The 17,147-nt window shown below is 34.2% G+C and overlaps 3 protein-coding genes across 4 annotated transcripts; all 3 read right to left on the reverse strand.

The window, feature by feature from the left end:
- Positions 1 to 17: 17 nt before the first annotated feature.
- Positions 18 to 4,831, reverse strand: LOC122595464 (7-dehydrocholesterol reductase). The gene is made up of 13 exons (XM_043767829.1): positions 4,551 to 4,831; positions 2,915 to 3,137; positions 2,742 to 2,797; positions 2,552 to 2,654; positions 2,399 to 2,464; positions 2,116 to 2,229; positions 1,339 to 1,465; positions 1,163 to 1,263; positions 961 to 1,086; positions 791 to 855; positions 631 to 712; positions 474 to 556; positions 18 to 376 (listed from the first exon to the last, which is right to left on the reverse strand). The coding sequence occupies exons 1-13, from the start codon at positions 4,664 to 4,666 to the stop codon at positions 310 to 312; spliced, it is 1,329 nt and encodes a 442-aa protein (XP_043623764.1). The 5' UTR covers positions 4,667 to 4,831; the 3' UTR covers positions 18 to 309.
- Positions 4,832 to 6,063: 1,232 nt separating this feature from the next.
- Positions 6,064 to 11,645, reverse strand: LOC122595255 (mediator of RNA polymerase II transcription subunit 8). Of its 2 annotated transcripts, none has more exons than XM_043767592.1 (11): positions 11,197 to 11,645; positions 10,970 to 11,094; positions 10,162 to 10,286; positions 9,892 to 10,072; positions 8,115 to 8,222; positions 7,961 to 8,028; positions 7,604 to 7,888; positions 6,811 to 6,987; positions 6,635 to 6,688; positions 6,454 to 6,508; positions 6,064 to 6,373 (listed from the first exon to the last, which is right to left on the reverse strand). In XM_043767592.1, the coding sequence occupies exons 1-11, from the start codon at positions 11,403 to 11,405 to the stop codon at positions 6,198 to 6,200; spliced, it is 1,563 nt and encodes a 520-aa protein (XP_043623527.1). In that variant the 5' UTR covers positions 11,406 to 11,645; the 3' UTR covers positions 6,064 to 6,197. The 2 variants fall into 2 exon arrangements, with proteins under 2 accessions (XP_043623527.1, XP_043623526.1); XM_043767591.1 differs by having other exon boundaries at positions 6,811 to 7,020; positions 11,197 to 11,644.
- A 1,721-nt stretch (positions 11,646 to 13,366) lies between these two features.
- On the reverse strand, positions 13,367 to 16,919 carry LOC122596137. The gene is made up of 10 exons (XM_043768661.1): positions 16,632 to 16,919; positions 15,700 to 15,765; positions 15,394 to 15,573; positions 15,211 to 15,313; positions 14,718 to 14,797; positions 14,555 to 14,632; positions 14,126 to 14,217; positions 13,918 to 14,029; positions 13,709 to 13,834; positions 13,367 to 13,616 (listed from the first exon to the last, which is right to left on the reverse strand). Exons 1-10 carry the CDS (start codon positions 16,824 to 16,826, stop codon positions 13,500 to 13,502), a joined length of 1,149 nt encoding a protein of 382 aa, XP_043624596.1. The 5' UTR covers positions 16,827 to 16,919; the 3' UTR covers positions 13,367 to 13,499.
- Between the last annotated feature and the right edge of the window lie 228 nt (positions 16,920 to 17,147).

The raw sequence follows: 17,147 nt of genomic DNA on the forward strand, positions 1-17,147 counted from the left end.
AATGTAGCCATAGCATGTTAAAGAGAACGATGACTTAAAACAATTGATCAGATGATAGAAGAAAAAAACCATGAACATGGCAGCACAGTAAGGTTTACAGATAACTAACATCATCTTAATTTCGAGCGCATAAATCAAATTGGGGTAGGAGAATTTATAGAAATTCAGTTTTGTGTAAATACACAGTATTTGTCTGTGTATAACCTTTTGGCGCAATTGATGGATGCAAGTTTTTTGCTGTTCGATGACAGTTGTCACGCCATACAGAATTACTAGTACATGGCAAACACACAACTAATGTCATCTTAATTAATGGATCCCTGGTATGATTCTATATGGAACTTTGGCACAATAAGTCTTCCAATATTTCCCGTACCTGCACCACACTCGAACAACGTCATTACCAGTCATTACCAGTCTATATATATTTCTGAAAACAATTCCCATGAAAAACAAGGGAGGAGCGTGCTTACTTCGAACTACATCTATCATCGTCTCTTTTAGCTCTATCAAAGAGTAGAATGGTGAGGAACACCACATAAAAGTACGGAAGAAACTGCAAAACCAGATTTAAATTGAATAATCCATTTCTTAATGAGCTACACATTTAAATTTGCTGGCTCAACTTACATCACTGAAAAGAGCGGGCACTGTCCAGAAAAACGCTGCCATAATTTCTGGTACATAGTGGAAATGCCGAGAAAGACCCCACCTGCAACAACATTAGCATCATAAGGGACAGGATAATGATGAAAATGGATCTGTGGCGATTCCCAGGTAGCTTACTCACCACCCTGAAGTCAGGAGAAGGCTACTCTTAGTCTCTCCATTAGTCGTAGTATAAGAGGCTGTTATCTGAATACCAAATATATCTTAGTATCAATATATGCAGAAATTAAATAAACAAACACCAGTTAAAACCATCATACACCCACTATAATATAAGCAAATTCAACGTACCTTGCTTGGAGCTCTCCCCCAAACCAAGGCCTTGCCATTTGTTCTACGGAATTCTTGCCTTTGTCGGTCACAATCATAATTTATGTATATACACAATATGCCTGCTACTAGGATGGAAATCGCAAGCTGTACCCAAACAAAAACAAGTTAATAGCACTTCAGCATTTTCTCAATGACGAAAAATTCTTGAAATTTTCAATACCTGAGTTCCAAGATTAACAGGATGGTTGACAAGGTACATTCCGGGGGAAGTATATATAGATGGGACCCAAACCAAGCATCCCCAGCAGATGTAAAATCCAGCTGCCAAAAGTAGTATAGATTTGAGAATATAATACGAATATGAAAGACACCTTTTAACAAGGGAAACATACATACCTCGATCGTGTGCAATATCCATTGTGTTCCAGTACCCAGCTTCCCACCAGAAGAATTTTGTAATGTAAACCAACATCAACACAGTATTAACAAGCATGGAATCTGCCACTCTCCCGTTTGTTTCATACTGGATTAACAAATTCAAGTTCATCATTCATGGTATTCCAAATCATATGATAATATTATTTACAAGCATGGAATCTGCTACTCTTCCATATAATAACTCATAGGCCACGCTGAGAGGAGCTCTCAGATTGTGTGTTGGGAAATTATCCGGTTATAGTGTTTGCATAACGAAATAATAATAGTAACAACTTTCTGGCAAAGTATATGATTTTTTTAAAGAAGCAGGTTCAAACATGTTCTTTGAAGATAACATAAAACTTCGGTCTAACTCGTGAGGAAGACAATGTAAATTGTCTTTTATCCCAAACAGGTCAAATAAAATAAACAAGGCTAAAAAGAAAACACTTGTTTTTGTGATTATCTAGTTCTAATTAAGTTGATAAATTATTCATGAAAATTACAGAAAATGGATAAACCAACCCAATAAAACGCTTGTTTCAACCCCTACTGTAAAGTCACCCCTTTCAACCCCAAAACTTTCTGACACGTTAACCAACCCGCTCACTTTACCACCCCTAGGGATACTCACATAAACTTAGTGTTAGAGGAGAATGCAAGGTACTCTAAAAAGAAGAACAGATATAATTAACCTGAATTTCTAAAGCTAAAACAACTAAGTAACAATAAAGTTGCAGTAATAATTAACAATACCTGCTTTATGCAGTAGGTGACTGCAAGAACAGCCCAAGACATCATCCCAAATCTACAGTTCGTGAAGACTTTGATATCGAAGTTCTTGCCAATCCGGGGATAGAGTTCCATGCCCTGTGATACGGTGATACCATCATACCAACAAGCATAATATATACTTAGAACCAGTGAATAGTAAACTAAAGATAGTAAGGGTCTAATGAGTCCATATTGAATTATAGAAACAGAATAACTTATGGTTTATGTATTGAGAACATGATAGAGTAAATTTAGAAATGCTCACCCAATAGAAATCAAATATTATGTTTCCTGATGAGCCGGAATCCGTGGAAGAAGGTGCCAAATGACCCTGTATGTGTATCAACTACAACCCGTCAGATATGTAAATAGTATTACAGTATGATATGTTGCATACTTGCATCATTCTGACTCTCACCTTTATGTATAACAATAGACAAAATACCAAGCTACCGAGAATGAGTGCAGAATATATTTGTCCCAAATGATCATAAACAATCATTGGATTAAATATCCCAAACCTGAAATTTTAACAAGAACGAGGTAAACTCAAGTACAATGAAAAGATTATTGGGAGAGGGGTTAGTATGAGAAACCAGTATCCTCACCACCAAAGGCCAATATATGTAACCAGTGTCACCGCATATGCTAACACACCATTGGCCTGCAACAAGAAATTGAAAACCGAACATGTGAATGGCACTGGTGGAAATTAAAGAAAAGTCTTAACATAATTTTAAATGCCCGACTCTACATAATCAACTAAATATTGATTTGGTACCTTATAGACAGGCCTATTGCCAGTAGGAGATATTGGTCCCTCAACTCTTTTTCCAGGTAACCACAGCTGGAGTGCAGCTTCAAAAATGGCATAACAAGCAATGATCTTCCATGCAATTGCAGTAGGTTTAGGCCATATGTTAACAAATCCATCAACACCATTCTCTAACAGATAATTAAACGTGTTTAGTATAGAACCATCCTGATGTACCATTGTATACCATCTGCAACACACAAAAACAAACTCGACCTTAACGTTCTTGGGTCATCAAGATAGTACCTTTGACTTTAACATATAAAAAAACAGCTCAGTTAGACTCGTAGTTACGAGTGTAAGGTTAATTCACTAGTCATTCGTAGGTAGTAGAAACAACTTTTAATGATTGACTATTTAAGAAATCTCAAACCAATTGCAACATATTCCATAAATAGCTTCAGAGTCATAACTCATAGATTCAACATCATTTTAACATCATTAATTGATGATAGTTGAGAAAAGATAACGGAAAAAAGGCATCGTATCTTCTATATCATGAACATCAGCTATTGATGGCTTGATGCCTGTGGTTGACTAGTAATAAGCGTATGGATGATGAATGAAAGCACAAAAATGAAACTTGACCAGAAATTCTTAAGTAATCTGGATAGTAACTATGACTTCAACCTACCAATAACTAGCGTAAGATTACTTCTAGTTCCTAGTGTATGATTATTAGTAACGGTTCTCTTTTTGGTTGGGTTAGTTTTTCAATATGTTTCCGCTATACACAAAATGCTATAGCATCTTACTTTAAAACCTGCTTAGAGATGTATCAAACTAAAGTTATTACCATTTGATGTATCTGATTTGTGCCGGATGATGCGACAACTTATATAAATATTATTAGATAGGTGTCACTACCCATTACTTGAACAAAAATACCACCACACTAGCTTTTTATTACAGGTAGGTTTTGATCTATGATACATACTATATCGTTTCGTGTTAAGTTTATACACACTACTCATATATCTTATGATTAGCATACCCAACTAACTTGTCTTCACAAGTGAAGAAATCCCGGATACCCAGACCAAGTGCAACAACTTCAATCCTAATCCCTCATATCATATGGAAACAAAATTAACATTGAAATTTTTTTCCCATAGGTTGTGCAAGTGCATACCCTCTCCTCCACATGGATATGCCAATGACCATATATATAATATATGAATCTCATATCATAACTACTTAATTACTTAACACATATTTTTTAAATTTACTATCCAACTATATATATGATTATTAATCATGAGTTGTAAGCAATATTTACAAATTATAAACACAAAAATAACACATTAATAATGATACATTTTGGTAATATACTTTCAAAAAAATTATTTATGCGTGCATTTATAAAATTATAATAACATCACAGTTGGTAGGATAAGTGACAAATTCCTGCCAGAACCATTCCCCATGAGTGCATTACTTTACTATTTATAAACTATAAAGTGTACACCTTTTTGTACATGTGAGAGAGAAAATAAATCTGGACTGGGAAATATTATCACAAAATAAAATGATCAATGTATACACACACATTATGTATACAGTTTGCTTGTTTAATTTGAAGCAGTAGAATAATTGAACTTACAGAAGAATAACGAAAGGAGGACACGTGGAGAGGAGAGTGATGACGGAGAAATAAGTGAAAATTGGAGAGTGAACCATTTGTTTGTTCTTCATCATCGCTAATTCTGCTGTAACCATTTTTTTTAATTAATTAATTTTTGGGTACGGATTTATTACAACGAAGAAGAAGGATGAATAAATTGTGCAAAGTATAGATATTAATTGCGCGTGTGGCGTGTGTGAGACGGATAGAAATTAAGAGGAAGAGGAAAGACTTCCACTACTACTTTGGTCTGGTTGGTTGGTTTGTGTATCAAAAAGTGTGTTTAAAAAACATATCGATATAGAAAGGCCAGACCTGACTTGTGTTTTATTCTCTCTTACTTTTATTTATTTTTTTAATAACGGTCAAGTTAATTTATTAATGTTAAGTTCATTCCCATGGTAATTTTACAAATCTCAATATCTATACCACGGAGTGAATTATAAAATAATATCCACGTTCATTTTAACATCTTTATATTTTAAATTAAAAACTAATCTCAACTATCTAATCTAAATTTAAACTAATTCATTTATTACTTTCAAACATTTCGGTTTTAATCTTTTCATTATTCTTTCATTTCTTACTCTTCATCCCGATTCCTATCTTCCAAAAAACATCATCTACATGCGCATACATATACATACAAAGGTTCGGACGTTATAAAAGACTACTGCCTATTGGGTCGTCGTCGCTATGTGTTGATAAACTTTTAGTATTTTATATAACGTACGTATGGCAACAAGTTTTTGCTAGTTACGTTTGAACATAGCTAATTCGTGATGAAAAGGAAATATCAATATCAATCACACGGTTGGTCCAACATTTTTTTCTTAAGAAAAGTAGACTACTTGGTCGTGGGCTATCTTGCAACCAATAGCATTTTTCAATCCATTAATTTTATTTATAATTTAGTTAACTAGAAACATTTAAAATACAAATTTTGTAAAAATGAGATAAAATATATTCATACATTTATTGATGATAAAAATTTATAGGAAAAAAATAACTAATTTTATTTAATAAAGTTTTTTTAAAATAAGTTAATCAAAAAAATGTATCTTTTAATATTTACAATAAATTTTATTCTCAGCTACAATTAGCTTTTAATCTTATTTTCAGCTTCCACCTTCAAATTCGCCAATCAATACCATGTTTCCTCAATCATAGAAAGTCCATTTTCTGTTCTGGAGACATCTCACCAGTCACCAGATTCTATAATCTATAATTCTACATAAACAACATACTAGTCCACATATACAAATCTCGTCAGTCACCACCCAGCTCAACTTCACCTTCGGCATTACTCTCTATTAAAGAATAGGAATGACTATAGACACTAATAAGATTGGAATGACTATAGACACTAATAAGATTCATATTCAGGGGGCTCGTTACAGCTTTGATTTAAGGGATTAATCCCCTTCTAAATTTTGATTTTGGTATGTGTATATATAGTTATATACTTGTTCTGATTGAATGACTCACTCAATTATGTCTAGAAGTTCAACGAGATTGTATTAGGCTATGAGTATTGTCAATTACAATCAACACTACACATTTGCAAACTGTAGAAAACCTTACATAACTTTAGCGAAGGACCAAAAGTTTTCAGTTAATATACGATCACTGTTGGTTTTGTCTTTGTTGAAAGTTCTGTTGGGAGTTCTGCATGGGTACCATAGTAGGTTGTAGATTCTGTGTATTTTGTTGCATGTTCCCAAAAGCACCTTGTGAACCATGTTGCTGCAGCTGTTGTATAGGCATCATGTTAGTAGGATTAGCTCCACCCATGTTGAACACTGTCAGCCAAAACCACAACATGAATAGGAAGCAACTGTGAAAATGTACACTAATTTGAAAAAAATGATTGAGTGCATACCTTGGTCGTTCAGATTTTGGGAACCAAGGGTCCGGTTGCCACCCGATAAACCAAACTGCAAGTTAAGAAGAAAAAGGGCACAAAAAACAATATTACAGAAAGACAGGACATATGTCAGTAACACTCAAAGAGACATTTCTTCCAATTATTGTGATCAGTGGAGAAGCTATGAAAAGCTAACCTGCACACGAGGCACAAGTGGTTGTGATGGCATCATGGCTGACATACTTGACATCTGAAATAGAGCAAAGGAAACAGTTACATTGATATACAAAGACCATGAGAGTTGAGAACAATCCTCAACTTGCTAGCAAAAAGCAATAGATGAAATAAATAGTCGAATTGTTATTAACTGACCATCTGATTATTTGGTGAAGCTTGTGCAGCGTTAAACAATGCACTGTTGGCAGTGCTAGACATTTGGTTTAAATGACGATTCACTTGATTTCCTTGGTTAAGTTGACTTTGTCCCATGCCATGCTGCATACCTCCAGTAGCTAGCTGCCTCCCTTGGAATTGTTGGCCCCCCAATGACTGAGAAAATTGCATTTGATTTTGACCATGTAACTGACAAGACAGAATAATTATTCTATAATAATAAAACTAAAAACAGAACAACCAAAGTATAGAGGCACTGTAGATGTCTAATCATTGCACAAATAAATTTCTGTGCAATACATGTATTTTGTAATAACTCGTGTTATAAAGCCTTCAGTTGAAGAGCCTTAATGCCAACTTGCATACTAATTAAGGACTTATTTTATTAAATACAATTCACCGTAAGGCGTAACTTCTATGTCACAAGCTCTAAAGTCAAATTAAAAGCCTATTTACTTTGTGGTTGTCTCGATACATGTTAAAAATCGAGCACTGGATGAATAACCGCATTCATATATATCAACCAGACAACACAATATTTGTCACCTGCTACTTAGGTTGAGCCTGACCCTGTAAATCATGCAGCTGTGAGTCTGTGACAATTGGTTCTGTGCATATCAAATGGTTTACAATATCATACCTATGGAGTACCGCAAATCTATCTAGAATGAGTACTCAGGGGCTCATGTCCAAGACACTTAGTTGTACCAAAAACATAAAATGATGCAGCGATTTATGGTCACTAAAACTGAATCTTGTATTGTAGCCATACCTGCCCTAATCCAGTCATTTGAGATTGTCGGAGATTTTGAGCATAAAGTTGCTGCTGATGTGATGGTAATTGCATCAACCGCTGCCTTTGTTGTTGTTGTTGTTGTTGTTGTTGTTGTTGTTGTTGCTGACTTTGTTGTTGCGGAGAGGGTGTATTCATCATGTTGGTGGCAGACCTGGGTGAGTTTGCATATGGCAGTGGGGAGGCTGTTGTGTTATCGAAGGAAGATATCCCAGCACCACCAGGAGAAGCAGCCGATCTTCCCATAAGTTGTGATCCAGAACCCTATTTATCAATCATAGTAAATAATAGCAAGTGCAATAATGAATGACATGAAAAGCAAAATGATTATCTAACCTGCATGAATGCTCCTTGGTTGTTTACAGCATTTGAAACCATGGGAGGAGTGTTCTTCATGTACATCCCTGTTAATAATATATGCACCAGTTATGGTCATAGGGATGGACATTCAACAGTACCTTACAGAGTTATCAATTCTTTTAAGTCATACCAGGTGACTCGGAAATAGTCTGAACACTGTCACCTACTGGGAGCACATCCATCAGGTGAGCAGGAAGAGCTGACGTGACCTGCCTTTGATCCATCGGTATACGTAAACCTACGAGAAACAATAAAAATGTACACAAAATTAAGTAGATACTTTGCACAGTCAATGACTTAACTCCAACCAAACTTAAGTAGTCATGGTCTGCGAGTATGTTTGCTTTAGGTTTGGCGGTATGGGTTTAGAAGTGCTTTGTTACATTTGGTTTAGAGGTATGGATTTAAGAAAACTTGTAATAAAAGTTTCATCTTATTAGCCAAAAAGGCGGGTTTTACAAAACTCATTGCCTTTTTTTTCCTCATAATAAGATTCACATGGTTTATGATACAATACAAATATTTTGAACTCTATTATAATCTTGTAGCCAGAAATAATGAAATTAAAATGTGAAAAAGAATATATGTCAAAATTCATCTATATAATCATAGAGTTTGCATTAAAGATGAAATACCAACTTTCATTCTATCTTATATAGTTATATCTAAACGCATACCTATAGGCTATAGTCAATCATCAACAAAACAAACAACACCTAAATCTTCAGTAGCATGCCACAGAAACTGTAAAATTTTGTTGGGACTGGCATTTTAATTTAATTATTGTTTAATGGAGATCAAAGTCATAACAATCAGTTATAATGCCTGGTATTATAAATTCTTCATCTAATTATCTAAATATGTAAGGGTGAAAGAATAGACTTTTTGATAATTAATTTCATACCAGCTACAACAACACATTATCTACTAGTTAAACATAACCAATATATTTAGCTGTATGTTTAAATCTAATTTTTGAGACTTTTGCTACAATTCTACCAGATGCCTAATCTATATTTATATTTGAAAAAATGTCTGTTGGAAGTATAATACTCCATTAATCTTTTGGTTAGTAATTATCTATAGTTAGTAGTGTAAGGGTTAAATTTGTGTTTCTTAAAGTTGGTAACTGCCATGTGAAAAGGCAGAACGTACAAATCGAACTATCACAATGGTTCACTTGTGCCTCTTGTAAGTCTATATATATGTGTGTAATGTAATTGACAGAATGTGTTGAACCATGTTATATTAATAAAGTCAGTTTATACGAAAGGGTTGAACCCCAATCCTCTTGTTTCCTTATATCGATTCTTGAATGATGATTGATACAAACATGACGTGTTCGATGTTTTTCGATCCTGGATTGTTAGTTTCCTGTGTTCTACAATGTCAACAGTAAACATTATATTTATTTGTTCTTTAGTTTAACAAAAATTTGCCGAACACTCTAACATCTTCATCTAATTATTAAATTTTCAGCAACACAAGTATATCCAAACACTATTTCCTATAGAAGTTTACTTACACCTGCTTATCTGTTCTAATTATTTATTATCACACACTCACTTTCAAAACACATATCTAAACACCACTTAACCACAGCTTCATCAAGCTACAACAGACATAAATATATCCCCTGAACTAAAATGTGGCATGCAGTTAACCTAAAGATATTTCAACAACAGATAATGTATTCCACATCCCAACTTATTATACTAATGTGTTAGTTAAGCCATAACATCTCACGCAATAACATCAAACTTCACATTCATAAGGACAGATAACATCAAACTTAATAACTACCTATTGAGGTGGACTAGAAGATATAATGTCATAAGATTCTCAGATCACAAACCAATTTTATAATAAAAAATAAAATATGCAGTAACTTCAGAAGAGAGACACACCTTGTCCATGGTTAACAGCATGTCTCAGTAAATTTTCCTGTTCTTGAATCTTTGCAGCTTGAGCCTTATCTATATTCATGATATTGGTGGGGCCCTGTCGAGTACCGAAGTATGTTTTCCGAGTATCAGCAATGACTTTTTCAGCACTTTCACAAGCTGCTCCGATCATGTCAATTCTAGCCTGCACGCGACATAATAATGCATATTCAGTGATATAAGAACTAGAAAGTGATCAAACTTGTGAAGTAACGCCAAATCAATCAATACTACCTTTAACTTCTCAATCTGTGCCGGAACAGACAGATTCTGCATCGCATACAGTAACTGCTCTCTTTTGGAATTGTCATCCGCTTCTATCTCCGGCAATAGCTTTGACGAAATCATTACAGGCAAAACTACAAAATGAAAGTATAATATCATCAAAATATCATCCACAAATTTAATGCTTTAAAACTTTGGTTAAATATCATAAAGTAACAACATACTTGAAAAGATGGTATGTTATGGTAATAATAACTTCTTTCTCTGTGTTTATGTAACTACAAATTTTGAAAAGCCCTAAATTGATAGTTAAAATCTTTCTTCCTCTAGTACTTAGATATGCCAACTGAAAGATTATTTGCCCCTATGTGCCTATTGTTCTTTTATCTTTTTTACTGTATATTTGGCAGAGTAGGCCATTCAAAAACATGTAACCACCAAAAACAGACCAAAAGTTTTTACAAAATGAACCGCTGCCTAAAGTATATCGCCATTTTATAGCATTTAACCTCATATTTTGGTTCAACGTCTTTCAATGCATCCAACATTGCCCAACACTCTATAGTATGTATGCATCTTTAAAACGTCCTATTGTATATATCTAAATTTAGATTATTGCTTTTGTATCTGACCTCCTACTACTTGCAAACCAATGACGTTGTGTCTATCACGTTACTGTCATTAAATATAAACTCGTATAGTTATAACGTCGGCTAAAATACCAGTTACCTAATGACCAGATGATTCTATTACATATTCTGTGTAATACATTTATAAAAAAACACTAATTCTATACAAATATCAACACTTCACTTACTGGCAGCATTTTCAGCATTGACATTCTTCGGATGAACAACGAACACTCTCGATACCTTTTTAATATCTTCAACAATATTATACAGCTCAAGGTTCACCATAGAAAATTGACCTAATACATCTTGCCTGATAAAACAACACAATCATCATCAACATATATCCATATATAAACAAATTATATCAAATCAAATAATATATAGGCGAAAACAAAATTCGGAAAAGCGTAACCATTTAGGGACGGCATTAGTGCGAGCAATGAGATCAAAATCTTCAAGGATGCGAGAAATAGCTTTGAATAAACTAATGGCTCTGGTTTTAACTGATTCTAGATTAAGTTGTTGTTGTACGGCGTGGTTTAGTCTTTCTACTGGCTTTGCGGTTGCTTCTGGTTGTTGCTGCTGTGTTTGAGGTTGGCCGGAGACGATCGGACCGTCCATTGATGAACAGAGAGATCAACTGAGGGTGAATTAGCGGTATCTAGGGTTTGAATTGACACTTTACGGTGGTTTCTGGTGAATCGTCAACCGAGGGTCTTTAACAGAGTTTCGTTTATGCAATAGGAGTGTACTAATTTTAGAAGAGAGAAACAGTTACAGAGTTTTTAAAAAGAGATTATGATAAATAGGAGATGTACCAGATTACCGGTCACAATTTTTGATTAAACAGGAGAAAAATTGTAATATGGGCAATTGGGCACAAAGATGACAAAAATACTCGGTACCAACCCGATAAGGCGAATACCCAAACCCAATTTGATCCGGCATGAGGACAGGTACGGAGATGTGGGGATGGGAAACCGTAAATCCCGATTTTTACACATTACTATATATATTTATTAAAATTACTTTAAGTTTTTGCAAAATATTAGAATTATTTTGGGTTTAGAGTTTTTTTTTTAATACTCGTACTTTTTATTTGTTATATTTTATTTATCATTTATTTAACATAATTATTAGTTTATATATAAAAAGAAAATGTTGAACCACACGTTCTACTACTTATTTTATCCTATTATGTTTATTCAAAAAAGGTATACCTAATACCCGATAGGGACGAATATGGGGATGTAATTTACATCCCTGACGGAGATGGGGACAGAGATGAAAATTACAAGTGGAAACCGGGGGTGGAGATGGGGATCAAGATCCCCGACATACCCGCCTCACTGCCATCCTACAATTCCAAATGAAATAAATTTTTTGATATGTATGTGTTTTGATTTTTTTTAATAGTTACTACTTAATAATTAACATTTACTCGTATTTTATTTCAAACTAGTGTTATACCCGGCCGTTGGCTGGGGATAAAAACCAGACATACAATTGAATTCGGATCCTTAATTTTAGTATGTTAACAGCATCGGAAAAAATACAATGTAGATCTTAGAACAAAAAACTTTGGTTGCGAAATAAAAAATTACAAACTTTCTTGGACGGTATAAATAAGAAGTTAAAAACTTTGACGGTGAAAATAAAAAGACTAACACCGTATCACGGTGAATTTTTAAACATAAAACTTTAAAGGTAAAACGAAAAGTCTTAAAAGATTTAATGGTTAAAGTACGAAACACTAAAAGTTATAACCTTAAAAATAATAATATAAGTCAAAAATAAAAAATAGAAACCTAAAGAAGGCAAAAATAAAAAATAAAAACATAAAGAAGACAAAAATAAAAAATAGAAACCTAAGGAAGGCAAATAATAAAGTCAAAAATAAAAATTAGAAACATAGGCTACAAACCACGCAAACTATAATGCACGCGAATTCTCGTTAAATAGGAGCAATTGGGATGACCCACCCATCAAACCTCAATGGGGTTGACTCTATGCCCGCCCCAAAAGAAATTAACAATACATTTTGATTTTAATATAGTCTTTAGATTACACAACCCTTGGTTTAAAAACATATAAATAGATTGTACGTTCACATATATTTGCATTAATATTAATTTTGTCAAGTATTATATAACACAAATCAAAATATTTAAAATTAAGTTTAAAAAAGACTTTAAATAATCAAAACTTACTTTCTCTTTTTTGGACGAAATGAGTAACTAAGCTCACTCGTATATGCGCCAATGAAATGTTACAATAAATTCGAAACCAAACCAATAAAAACATATGATGAATTTACAACTCAAGAACCAAAGGCCTGTAAAACAAGAGTATCAGTTTCGAGGTCCAATTCTCGTTGCAGTCGCAATATTATGTTTCTAGAGTTACCTTTACTATTTAAAAAGGAATTCACAGGCTCACAGCTCAGACGGATATAGTATTATACAAGACCCAAACATATTGCTACATAAGTTGCTTTCTTTTTTTCATGTTAAGCAAAAGGTTTACAATAAACACCATCAAAAATGTGACCAAGTCTTCTTTCTTATCCATTGTGTGCGAAATTAACCAAGAAACGATCATTGATCCGAACCTTTATTAAACATCTACATATTTAAATCCCAAGAAAAACAAAAACAAAAAAGTTTTATGTTAGTTGTTACATTGTAGTACAGCACTAGCTTAATCCCACCTTTCTCACTTGTGGACAGTGTAGACGCCACCTTTATTTACCAAGTTCCACAATGCTGCTTTGGCTTCCTCCAGTGTTTTAATTCCATCCCATTCTTCGAATACCAACCTTTGTATGTGAAACTGCAAAAAATGATGTTCAGCCATACAACATCTCATTATATATATATTTGTATATGTATGTATATGTGTGTATGTATCGACAACTTTCCTACCTGTGCACCTTGACGGACACGAATATCAGTTCCCTTGCTATCTATTGATATAAAAGAAACATCATCCACCTGGCTCTCCAATGAAAATAGGTCTTTTAAAGGCTTGGAAAACATCACATTAAGCTCCTGGCACCATTAGAAATTCTTTAAACTTAAACCAAGATTACATATACAAAAACTGCAAAACTAACAGTAATTCAAACCCTCACCTTCAGATTTTGCTCACCACCGTTAACAGCTATATCATCAGGTTTAAGAGACTCGTATTCCTTAACATTAACCCAAGCAACAGTGCCAAAACCTCCAATAAAATATATATCACTGCTTCAAACAAATATACCAACGTCAACCACCATTATAATACATGAATCCCATTAAAAAAAAGTTTGTTGACTTGTAGATCTGCGTAATACAAACCTTATATTGTGCATCCTAAAATAGTAGAAGTTCCCCCACTGTTGTGAAGGAGCCTGTTGGTGTTTTGCTATATACTGCTTGTGTGCCCATTCCTGCGGCATCCAATATTACAACATAGAAACAAAAATTACGATCTGCACATGCAAATTACTTTCTCTTTTTTTGAAAGGCAAAGGCTTGCACCTACAACCACCTAATAACTATACAATTGTCTTAACTGAGACTTGACCCACAATCTCGAAGTTAATAGATCACCCCAAAAACGTTAGGCCAAAGGTCCTTTGGTTCACATAGAAATTACTTAGAATGGATATTATAGATATGTATGCAAATATCTAACCACATATCTATTCACAGCCTCAAGAGTTAGAATCAATAACAGCCATAAACAACACTAAAACAAGGTTTATACATTTGACAATGAACTACCTGCTCATCTTCCGCCAAAGGATAGACATCACCAAAGATAGTAACCCTTGCATTTGACAAGCCACTCCATCCAGGTATCTACAAAGAGAACCGACAGTATAAGAGGTGTTTGCGGCCGAAATTAGCATAAACTTTATTAGCATGTGCAAGAAAATATACTAACCTGGACGACTAATGTACATCTTGGATTAGCTAATAGATTTCGTGTGTGTATACCCAGCTGTGAAAATGAAAATATTGGATCTGGAAAACGAACATATCAGAATGAGAGTTTAGAATGTTTAATTAAAAAGATTGGTCACCCCTACAGTTTATTTATTGATTAAAAATGGTAGCAAAGAAACTAAAAGCAATCATAGTGGAACTTTTTATTTCTCACAACTTATTGACTATGCAAACAGATGATCATTTGTTTCTGCCGTATTAGTCATTGTTCTCATTTTATTAAATCTGATTTATTTAAAGATGGCTTTCTCTGCCAATAAACCAGCTGTCATGATGATAACTATTATCTAAAAATGTCAAATTTGTATATAAAGTTAAACTGACTGGTTAAAAAGATGAGACGGACTATAAACAAACCATATTTAATGACTCGAATATATGCAAAATAGAAAACTTATGATGGTAAAATGGTCGAGGAACTAGAAACTTACGTCCCATTGGATCTGGTGCAAAATCTACAAGTGAACCAAAAGGGTATCCTTCGCTTCGTTGGTGCATCCGGGACATTACAGTACTCAGGTGAGCAAACCTAGCCTTGAGTTAAAAATAGCAGAAAGATGATAGATTTGTAAAGTTGAAGTTGAAAAAAGATATGATAATGAGCATTCATTTACCTGCTCCATCAAATTTCGAACCGCCAAGGCTGGTTTAGGCAAGTCATGAACAGAAGTTGCACTCTGCACTCCACCCGATATCGGGGTTCTGAAAAGGCCAGCTCTAGTTGAACCACCTGTTCCAACTTCAGATGTCTTTTTATTCAAATCCTCGCTGCTATTAGTTTGTCCTATTACAGCCTTCATCATAACACGAAACATTTTATCAATATCAATTCTAAGTTTCCATGTGCTCCATAAACTACATCCCCAAAATGTCCATGCTATTTTACACAGCAAAGGTAGACAATTCTCACTACTAAATACCTTCATTCCATCTTCAGATGTCTTTTTATTCAAATCCGCATCGCTATTAGATTTTCCTATAACACCCTTCATTATAAAACGAAACATTTTATCAACGTTAGTTTTAACTTTCCATTGCCAACATAAAGTACAACACAAAAGATACATGCTATTTTACACACCAAAAGTACACAATTCTCGCAACTTAATACCTTCTCTCCAAGTCTCACTAGACAAAAAGCACACATTTCATGGTTGTTTGGTTTACTTAATTTTACAACTTATGGGCTTTTTGCAATTCCCGAAAGCTGATAATTTCACTTTTAAGGGTGTATTAACTTACTGACCTACGTCAATGGGCTTAAGTGGGTGTTCCGGTTAGCTTATTACATTAAAAGTAAGCACCAATCTTGGTGCTAAAATTTAAATGCTATTTAAGCTAAAATGCAGTTTCAGTATCTGTTACCCAAACACCTAAAAGCACTTTTATTCTTGTAAAATATGCAATAAGCCATAAGTACTTAATTCTATGCACTCCCTATATGCTCAAGTTTAAATCTCATAGGCGCGTTCGGATTTGCTAATCGTATATAGGCTTATTAAAATCTCAAAGCCACTAAGCTCAATTTTATTTCCAGCTTACTAGCTAATCAACTGTCGCTTATTTGAGCACATGCACTCAAGCTCATAATCTTATAAGCTCAAAAGCCGGAAAAATGAGCTTTTTATTTACAACTTCAGTAGTCGGTAGGCCCTGAAAATAAGCTAATCCAAATACTCAATCTTTTTTTTTATATATATATAAAATACTTATTAGCATTTCGGATATTCTATAAGCCTATCAGCTTTAAAATAAGGTAAGCCAACATTACTGGGGCAGAAAAATAAAGCTAAACATTAACAATATGGAAATTAAATATAAAAATCGCATAAAAAGAAAGTGTAATATTTACATCAAACGCATTATGAAGGTCAAGAACTTGTTGTTGATCGTCTTCGGAGTCACCGGAAACTTGACGGGAGGCGGCGGCGGAGATACGGGCGGTGGTTTTAGAAAATGATAAGCTGGTTCTGAGTGAGGGACGACGGGTAGAGGAATGTGTTTCTTGAAAAGCAGGAAGGATTATGGAGCTTGAAAGAGCTTCCATGGTTCAAAAAGTTAAAAGTTTTTATGGTGATTATGAATAGAACTGATGAAGAGGGGTTTCTGACAGAGAATCAGGCAATGGAGAATTTTTTTTAAAAATTTGTAAGCAATGTTTGGGGCTGTTATCAATTATGTTAAGGTTTTGGGGTTTTGGACCCCTCTACCCAAGGCCCAAACCCGTTTGGATTGTTCAAAAGGATTATAAAAAGTTTGGCACAAGACTACAAAAACCCGCACAAGAAAAAAAAAAATTAAGTCTGGTATCGTCTTTTACGGATTTGTTTCAATACTATAACGATATACAAAGACTAGCATGGTGCAC

This window comes from Erigeron canadensis, chromosome 4, assembly GCF_010389155.1.
Source record: "Erigeron canadensis isolate Cc75 chromosome 4, C_canadensis_v1, whole genome shotgun sequence".
NCBI lineage: Eukaryota > Viridiplantae > Streptophyta > Magnoliopsida > Asterales > Asteraceae > Erigeron > Erigeron canadensis.

Coding starts and splice junctions, on each gene's coding strand:
- LOC122595464 (XM_043767829.1), bottom strand. CDS start 4,666: ATGGTTACAGCAGAATTAGCGATGATGAAGAACAAACAAATGGTTCAC. Junction 2,230..2,398: donor TAATATTTGATTTCTATTGG/GTGAGCATTTCT, acceptor ACCGTATCACAG/GGCATGGAACTCTATCCCCG. Junction 377..473: donor GATGATAGATGTAGTTCGAA/GTAAGCACGCTC, acceptor AGTGTGGTGCAG/GTACGGGAAATATTGGAAGA.
- LOC122595255 (XM_043767591.1), bottom strand. CDS start 11,405: ATGGACGGTCCGATCGTCTCCGGCCAACCTCAAACACAGCAGCAACAA. Junction 8,029..8,114: donor GACTATTTCCGAGTCACCTG/GTATGACTTAAA, acceptor TATTATTAACAG/GGATGTACATGAAGAACACT. Junction 6,509..6,634: donor CACTTGTGCCTCGTGTGCAG/GTTAGCTTTTCA, acceptor CTTAACTTGCAG/TTTGGTTTATCGGGTGGCAA.
- LOC122596137 (XM_043768661.1), bottom strand. CDS start 16,826: ATGGAAGCTCTTTCAAGCTCCATAATCCTTCCTGCTTTTCAAGAAACA. Junction 15,314..15,393: donor TTCGAAATTTGATGGAGCAG/GTAAATGAATGC, acceptor TTTTAACTCAAG/GCTAGGTTTGCTCACCTGAG. Junction 14,633..14,717: donor GATGTACATTAGTCGTCCAG/GTTAGTATATTT, acceptor TTCTCTTTGTAG/ATACCTGGATGGAGTGGCTT.